The following is a 9,285-nucleotide window of genomic DNA, read 5'->3' on the forward strand; positions in this document are numbered from 1 at the left end:
TTTTCCACTCTATCTATGTATTCTGCATCTATACCCACGTGCCATGACGTCATTATAACCGGAAGTCAGGCGACACGCGTCAAGAAGCTGCACGAGTGCGCAACTCATTCCAGTGTATGCATGTATATTGACGTTTTCCATGTTGGTGAGTATCAACAACTAACTTTAACATTTTGCCCACATTTTAAGTGCAGTGTGTGTTTTTCTGAATAAACGTTGGCTAGCCACTCGTTGGAATATGTATAGTGAGTGAGTGCTAGCATTAAACCACCAAACACCACTGAAAAAAGTTCCAGAATTCTTTTTTTGTGTTGGCTTGCAACTAGACAGAAAATAGAGCGGGTTCGATTTTAATCACAATTTTTGTTAGGAGGAATTCGGTTTTGAACTCCCATTAATGCAATGTCAAATGTCAAAATAAATTAGTCGAATAGCGCCGTCAATGGCAGCCAATGAAATACTGATGCCAAAAGTTTCTCGTCTACTTTACTCGGTTGTAGTCATGTACTCGTACTGTTGGCGAAAAGTAACATTTTGTCATATTGATGTCTAGCGGTGTGAGCAAATATTCTAGCTTTCATCATGAGTGAATTTTATTTCTCTTAATTCCTCTTTTGGAGAATGACATTTCTCAGAAATTAAATGTTGTCTTTTCAAGCCAACCCTGATCTTAACACCATGGGATGGCATGAAGGTGTTATGACCAATGTTCCCTCTAAATTTTCATACTCTGGGAATACAGACAACCTTCCTGTGCACACAGAGGACCAGTGTGAGCAACATCATACATGCCCGCTATGGACACACCAGTATAGTATCACACCTGCCATAAGAAGGTGCATGTCTCCTACCCATAAATGATCTAGTCATAATAAAATGTAATGATGAATATCTATGAATAAAACAAATAATTAATAAATATCACTAGAATAAGCACAAATCTGACTTAAATGTCACTTTATTTTTCACGTCTGTCCTTCTCACTTGTCATTCTCATTAAAATGAGTTTTCTGCTGAATGTGTCGCTTGAGATAGTCAAGCTTCCATTTATATGCAATACTTTTTCCATCGGAAAACTCGCTTACAACTTTAGCTTCGCTGCGGGTTTTGCAGAGGAGTTAGACAAAGTCCTTCTGATTGATCTGTGGCACTAACAGTTGCTGAAATATTGAGATGTGCACATTATCAGCTGTGATTAAGTTAGATTCACTGTCAAAACCTAAAATTGATATTGATCTTGAAATTGTTAACATTTGAAGTGGACTTTGGTCTGCTGGTGCATTCAGGGACTTAACAGAAGATGGCTGGCAGGCTGAGCTTCGCAAACATCACCGCATTAGCCCCCATGGTGCGGGTGGGCACCCTGCCCATGAGGTTGCTGGCGCTGGACTATGGAGCTGATCTGGTCTACTGTGAAGTGAGGATGAAGACAACAATGATGAGTTATTCATCCATCTTTCGTGTGCGTTATTGAATCATTTACTCTGTCCTGTAGGAGCTGATTGACATCAAAATGGCGCAGTGTCACAGGCTAGAGAATGGTGAGTAATGGCGTCTGGAAGAGGAAGTGTGTGTGTGATAGGAAGCGTGTGCACCATTTGGCAGAGGTTCTACAGACGGTGGATTTTGTCGCTCCGGATGATCGCGTCATGTTCAGGACGTGTGAGAAAGAAAAGCAGCGAGTCGTCTTCCAGATGGTGAGATGGGAAGTGACACACGCACGTGACTTGGGTGTCATCACGAACCTTGCTTGCGTTGCAGGGCACCGCTGACCCAGATCGAGCCCTCACTGTGGCCCGACTAGTGTGAGTTCTCCTTGCTCACTCTTACTGTAAACTTTCCCTAAAATTGTCTTGATTGTTCTGAAGTACAGTATTCCCTCGAATTTGGCAGATAATGTAGACCAGATAATTGAAAAAGGATCACTCCTATTATTTCTACCATACGGAGGTTTTTGGCACACGGGGAACACAGTGATGGGGAGTTGTGACGGCTGGTTCTTTTTTGTACAAATATGGTTTCGTACAAGGACATGACACCGTCAATACGATTGCCAAACTTGATGGCTATGACCCTGTTGTCATCAATCTCCAGGACACTTTGTTGCAAACTGCGAGCCTTATTGAAGATTTCTTGCCAATTTCTCAAAGTACTAAGACCACGTTCTTCATCCTAATTGCCGCGTTGTTTTGAGGGAAATCCAACTTCCACTCCGCTCCTCCGTGGCGTCCAACTATCTTACCCGCCCAGAGAGCTCTATTTTTTGATAAGAGCAACGGCGTCCACCTGGTGCCCGCACTTAAAGGGAAATGCAACTTCCACTCTGCTCCTTCATGGCGTCCAGCCGTCCTACCCACGCAGAGAGCTCTATTTTCGGTTCCCACAATTTTTCTTCATCAATGCTGAGTTGGGTGGTGGACCCCGTCTTCCGCTTGCGAGTTTCAGCGTAAATTTTGACATTTTTATGAATATTTTTGATTTGAATACCTAACATAAAATACTGCGATAAACTGAAGTGGTGGATGACAGTATTCCTATTTTTTTACCGCAATTTCTCATGTACGTATGTAAAATGAATTATAATTCATTATAATAATAATTCTAATAATTTCAGAGAAAAGGATGTGGCGGCTATCGACGTGAACATGGGCTGCCCTAAAGAATACTCCACAAAGGTTAGTGGAAGGAAATTGCAAAAACCTAAGTGGCGGCCTTTAAATCTCCCATCTCATCTCATTTTCTGAACCGCTTTGTCCTCACTACGGTTGCGCGGGGGGGGATGCTAGAGCATTATCCCAGCTGACTTCGGGCCAGAGGTGGGGGACACCCTGAATTGTTGGCACAATCGCAGGGCACAAGGAGACAAACAACCATTTGCGCTCACACACCTACCTATGGGCAATTTAGAGTGTCCAATCAGCCCATGATGCATGTTTTTAGAATGTGGGAGAGAACCGAACTACCCGGAGAAAACCCACGCAGGTCCGCACATGCAAACTCCACACAGGTTGACCGACCTGGATTTGAACCCAGGTCTCCCAATGTGAGGCTGACATAGCCACCCGGGCCTTCAATTATAATCACATTTTTTGCGCAATGTTTTGAAAAGCAAAAGCTGGCATCTTTTCTCTCTGTGGTTTTCATATCCTATGTTTTTACTGTACTACTTTTTCTGACTGTCTGTTTACCATTATTGAAATGAGATAGAGCACATGAAAAGTGAACAACAACAACCCAGTTACCTCGGAGCCAGAGTACTATCAAACATTTTCAGAGGATTCTGATCAATCATTCAAGGACCAGAAAAAAGTGTCTTCTATTATCACACAATATACCGTATACCAGTAAATGGTAAAGAAAATGAATGAGTTCGCTCGCCTGGAAAAATGTTTGATTAATCTGTTCATCAGTAATCAGCAGTATGGTGCACACACATGCAAAACGTTACACACCTTTGTGGCTTCATATGTGAATGACATGAACCGTGATGTGTTACAGGGCGGGATGGGTGCGGCTCTTCTATCCAATCCTGACAAGATCGAGGCGGTGAGTTTTAGGAGAAAGAAGGTGCTTGACTTTGTGGTGACGTTGTGACATCCGTGCTGTTCTCTGCAGATCCTCAGGAATCTGGTCATAGGTATTTCTGTGCCCATCACCTGCAAGATCAGGATACTGCCTTCGGTAATAACACACTGCTACCTTGTATTGAATTGAATTGTTGTCTGAACAAGGCAATTAAAAATGATCGGAGACATTCCGTCATGATATCTAGCATTGGAATGCAATATATATACTATAAAGTGAATACACAACATTGCCCTAACTTACATGCCACACAAAACACTGTGTTCAAAAGTAGTACCCCCGTGATGTAAAAGTTTTGCATAAACACCATTACATTATCTTATCCCACAATGGTATAACTGTAATATACAAATGATTACTGTAACATAACTTGTGAGAATGAATTATTTCTCCTCTAATCGACATCTCTTGATCTTTTTGACCTCTTATATACATCGTTTTCTAATCTTCTGTACATAGTCATACCACAAATGCAAAGTGCCACATATTTTCACACACACGGGGCACACGTAAAAGTCTAAAATGTACTACAAAGAGCTTTCGGCTCTGGTAGGATGGGCTCTTGCCGCCATCTGGCGAACAAACGGGTATTACGTCTCCCATTATAACGGCTGTGGGGGGAACTATTTCAGCGGCACAAGGCACATTTTCATGTGCTTTATTTATTCTAAAACATTAATAAATAATTTCCTCTATTTTTTGTGTGTTTCCTAAGATCTTTCATACAAAATTGGGACACTGGCCCATTTTAAAGGGTTCAGTAGGTAGTTGTGTGGGGACCGTGGAACCAATTAGAGAATTTACATATAAAGTACACCTACTTGCGAATTTTTCAAGTTACGAAAAAAGTTCTGGAAGCAGTTAATTTAATAAGTAGAGACATGACTGTATATTGATATGAAAAATTAAAATCACAAAAGTGAACATACTCAGGAGTCTGAAAATTTTTCTTGATCTTTTTTATGCATTCTTCTTGCGTCCAGTTGGAAGACACGCTGACTCTGGCGCGTAGGATCGAGAAGACTGGCGTGGCCGCCATCGCTGTCCATGGCAGGTAAGCTGTGACGTGAATCTCTAAAGTGGAAATGGAGGATGTCTGTACATCTGATGTGGTTGTCATGGCGACTGTGCAGGTTCAAGGACGAGCGTCCACGACATCCGGTCCATTGTGACTACATCAAAGCCGTGGCACAGGCCGTGTCCATTCCTGTCATCGCAAAGTAAGAAAAGAGTCATTAGAGTCAATTATTTTTTTAGAGTCACGGGGGACACTGGAGTTTATTCCAGCTGATTTAAGGTAAAAGGCGGATTACACCATGGACTGGTCGTCAGTCAGCCAAATTAACATTTGTTCATTCACCCCTCCCAGTCAAAATCTATTGGAGATTGAGGTGTCAATGTCAGGCAGTGAGTTAAATGGGTGTCCTCTTGGGGTTAACAAAAAGCCTAATTTGTACATTAAAAGGTTAATTTTCTCAGAACTCAGAATTGTTCCTATCTCACATTCTCTCACATTTCCTCGTTCACTACGGATGTCTCGTTTAGCGGGGGCTCTCTGGACCTCGTGAAGAGCCATGGCGACATCAAAGCCTTCAAGGAGGCCACAGGCGCCTCATCCGTCATGTTGGCACGAGCGGCAATGTGGAACCCATCGGTGTTTCGCAGCGAGGGACCGCTTCCTCTTGATGACGTTATGATCCAATACCTCAAATATGTGAGTGTGTAACTGTTGTGAGGTGGTGGACTGACACACAGGCAAACAGCCACATTTTCATTTTCGGAGTTACGATGCAAATTTGCTAATGGGGGGGAAAATCTAAAATAGCAGATGCGTAGTCTACACAAGCACGAGCAAATTTAAGAAAGTGCCAAATTGCAGGGTTCTCTTGCGAAAACTTGTAAAGCCTGGTCGAAGGCAAACCCACCGATGCCCCACCATGTTTAAAATAAATAAATAAACAAATAAAGAAAAATCCTCATTCAATTAGAACAAAAATACCATTTGTTATTCATTAAATATATAAATTGTTATCATTTAACTCCAAATGATTGATTGTTAAAACAACTAGTCACCACTATAATATTGTACATTAACTTGAATAATATTGCCAATATGGTGAAGGGATAAAAGTAAATTAAAGGCTTGGGTAAGAGGTGCTATGGACCTCTTAAACTTTTTCTGCACAAAGTGGATCTGGGTGAAGTCTAGTGATTATAAAACTGACATTTACCAAAGGGCATAGCTTCTTGAACATTATTTTTCATAGCCTTTAGCTTCACAAATGGACCATAAGCTGCCACCATTATGCTCTAGACTTGGTTAAAATCTGCATACTTTTTATACTTCTGTAACACTGGCTTGGTTGGGAAGAAAAGCTGAATTATCTGCTTGGCTTAGTATAAAGCATCGGGGAAACATTGTATTGTATATTACTTGGACTAGTGCAAGCTTTTTCTATTTGGAAAAAAATCAGATGTGTTAAAAACTAAAATCCTCAATAGTATAGTCCTTATGCAGGCTTCTTTTCATCTGTTATACAAACATGAGCCTATTTATGAAGCTACGATGATATGACCTGAACACATGTGTGCAGGCACTGCGCTATGACAACCACGCCTTCAACAGCAAGTACTGTTTGTGTCAGATGCTGAGAGACAAAGTGGAATCAGTTGTGGGGAAGCGTGTCCAGGCTGCCCAGGACAACTCAGAACTCAGGTATAAAACCCAGTACTTTATATATAGAAATAGCATAGTTCTATAAAGAGAGAGGCATTGCCATTAGCTCGGGGCACAAGTTTTAAGATTTTTTTTTTTAGTAGTAGTTGTCCAATTGAATGAAAGTCGATTCGATTCTCGACAAAGATATTTTCCCATTTACCGTATTTACTCGCATATAAGCCACATTTGTCGGACAAAAAAAACGATGACTGAATCAAGGGTACGGCTTATAAGCGCATAAAAAGATGACATGCACGAAACTGCAAGGTGACAACGCCATGACGCAAGACAATGCGGCCAATATGGTAATTTATTTCAAGACAGAGAAAAGAATGTGAATGTTTGTTCAAAAGTGACAACTATTTCAGTAATATCAACCATCGAAAGAATCGAGATATTTTGACATTATAAGCAATCTGGCTGCTACAACATCTTAAACTTCTGATAAGAAAATTGTAATTTCTGTCAAAAAGGATCAAGTTTTCTTCAAGATAGACTTATTTCATTGATAATAATTTGATATTTTGCGTTTACAGAGACATGCATATTAACTTCCTTATGATATTGACCCTAATTAATAATGTGCTTTTGATTCATGCACTAGCTCAGAAATACCACGTGCAATGATTTTTCTGAAGATTTTCCCTTTGAGGTAACACCATGGATCTGGAGGTGAAAATTGTGAATCAGGGGGCGGCTTATATGCGAGAAATTGTCAAATTCAACAAATTTTAAGGCAATTTTAAGAGTGCGGCTTATATGCGCAGGTGGCTTGTATGCGAGTAAATACAGTACTTCTTTTTGTGCCACTTTGACATTCAATAGACAGGTCGAAGTGGGAATTTGGTCATCCACTAAAATTTGATTCATTTCAATAATACCCCAACATCACATTTAATTTAGTAAGGAATTTAGATTATTCACTTGCTTCCCCAAACAAACAGTAAAAAAATAAAGTTACAAAAGCACATATTTAATGAGCACACCTGCCGGTAGATATGACGATGCTGACACCAAGTGGACAAATTAATGCTTGTGCCGTACTTAGGGTGACCCAATCCAATTGGGATATCACCGTTTAATTTTTGACAGTTGACCTAAACCTAAAATAAACTGGAGTCAGGGCAAACTAGTGAACGAAATTGTACAAAAATACATCGGATGAAGCAGGGTCGCAAACCTGGAACCTGCATTTTGGGAGATTTGCTGTTAAAAATTGTGTTAAGTTGTCTGTCTGTAAAGTTAGACACGTAGTTTTGTGTGTGCCTGTTTTTAAGTGCGGCGTATGGTCTTGAGGAGTTTTTCAGCGAAACGCAAGCAGAGATTCAGGCTCGCCGCAACGCCTTACGGAGTCAGGACCAGTGTGAAGCTGACTTGATCACCATGGATGGCGACGTCACCACCATGGCGCTCAAGTTTCAGCGGTAACCCCAACGACAACAAAAAAAAATCAACAAAATAACACTAGAAAGTCTTCAGTGACTTGATGTTTGTTTTTTGGAGGCAGACGTGAATATCCTCCTCAACTCACACCAAAGATGTTTCTTCTGGAATGGAGCCGACGTCAAAAGATAGTGCAACCCACCTACCAAACTGTAAGCTAACACATTCAAAACATCAACACGATTTTTGTCAATATATTCTGAAGTGAAAAACATGTTTATGAGTCAAATTCATTCTTTTTTTTTAAACTCCAAAAACGAACTTGTCTGTGCCTATTCATTCCAGGTCCAACGTGCACAGGACCGAGCGTTCCAGTCCACCGTGACAGTGGAAAACCGAAAATACAGATCTTCGCTCTGGTACCGTACACATTTACACACATGCTGCCTAATTCACAAACAAAAACTCCTGCTTGAATCATTAACAACATCTTTGATTCATCCATATATATGTATTTGCCCTACAATTTGTGCTAATGCTACGATGAAATGTAGAACCTCCTGAGACCTTGCATGTACACAAATAATGGATTAGCTTTCAAAAAGGCATTTACCTAAAAGTTTAATATATTACAGCGGATGGAAGTTAGTTCATGAGTTGACTAAACTTCCAAATGCATCAACAATCTATACTTTTGTTTCTGGTGCACTTACCTTACTGATTTTCCTGAAATCTTCTAGGGAGAAGTCTAAGAAGTTTGCTGAGCAGGCATCCGCAGTGGTATGTCTGCGCACTCTTGGAATTCCTGAAGGTCGTGTCGGTGAAGAAAATGGCAAAAGTGTACACAAAAGAAAAATTGAGGATGAGCACGACGTAGATGAAGACAAACGGAAAAAACACATCATCAAAGCTGATGGTGATGAGGAAAGCAGCAGGTTGTGAAGACAGACTTGACCTGTGCAACTAATGCCGCATGATTGGACTTATTTATTGAATTGTCCCAAAAACATGCACTAGGCAGAGGATGAGTACTTTATCTCATGCATGACTCGTAATGCACACTTAAATTCTATCATGTGATATTTTACTGACATGCGCAAGGTGAAATTTAATTTTTGGGGGCTTTTCATGTGAAAGCAAAATGCTTCTGTGGGCAGGAGCATAAACGGCTGTTGGTGTTTTATTTTGTCGGAACTTTTGGAGGTTTTTGCCTGCAAGCTTTACCCGCTGCCGCCCACTATTTTTTTAAGAGATTTTTTTTAGTTGAATTATCAGCACCTGACAACATGTCAACTCCATCATGATGCGACGAGGAGCAAAACTGTTTATTTAATGGCAATTATATTTTTTTAGGAATGGGTCATGTATAAATCATGCTGCTGTGTATATTTTCTTGAAATCCTCTAAATTTTCTTGAGGGTATTAGTAAAGGAAGAAAATTGATCTATTCAACATATCACGTGTTACGTGATTAAAAAAATGTTCATTCACTCTTTTGGCTTCATTTTGGTTTGTTTTGAAAGATGGTGTAGAAATCATCCTACCCCTGACGTCAAGGTGAGCCGGTGACGTCACCGCTGAATAGGGCGTTCATATAA

The 9,285-nt window shown here is 40.5% G+C and overlaps 1 protein-coding gene across 2 annotated transcripts; it reads left to right on the top strand.

Moving 5' to 3' along the window:
* The first annotated feature begins 21 nt into the window (after positions 1-21).
* Positions 22-9,177, top strand: dus2 (dihydrouridine synthase 2). 2 transcript variants are annotated; one of them, XM_077597252.1, is made up of 16 exons: positions 22-145; positions 1,287-1,417; positions 1,496-1,541; positions 1,606-1,697; positions 1,762-1,805; positions 2,615-2,675; positions 3,499-3,546; positions 3,616-3,681; positions 4,569-4,639; positions 4,719-4,805; positions 5,131-5,299; positions 6,180-6,301; positions 7,582-7,728; positions 7,812-7,899; positions 8,033-8,106; positions 8,428-9,177. In XM_077597252.1, exons 2-16 carry the CDS (start codon positions 1,301-1,303, stop codon positions 8,627-8,629), a joined length of 1,434 nt encoding a protein of 477 aa, XP_077453378.1. In that variant the 5' UTR covers positions 22-145; positions 1,287-1,300; the 3' UTR covers positions 8,630-9,177. The 2 variants fall into 2 exon arrangements, with proteins under 2 accessions (XP_077453378.1, XP_077453379.1); XM_077597253.1 differs by having other exon boundaries at positions 41-145; positions 1,260-1,417.
* Positions 9,178-9,285: the final 108 nt, after the last annotated feature.

Source organism: Stigmatopora argus, chromosome 3 (assembly GCF_051989625.1).
Source record: "Stigmatopora argus isolate UIUO_Sarg chromosome 3, RoL_Sarg_1.0, whole genome shotgun sequence".
Lineage (NCBI taxonomy): Eukaryota > Metazoa > Chordata > Actinopteri > Syngnathiformes > Syngnathidae > Stigmatopora > Stigmatopora argus.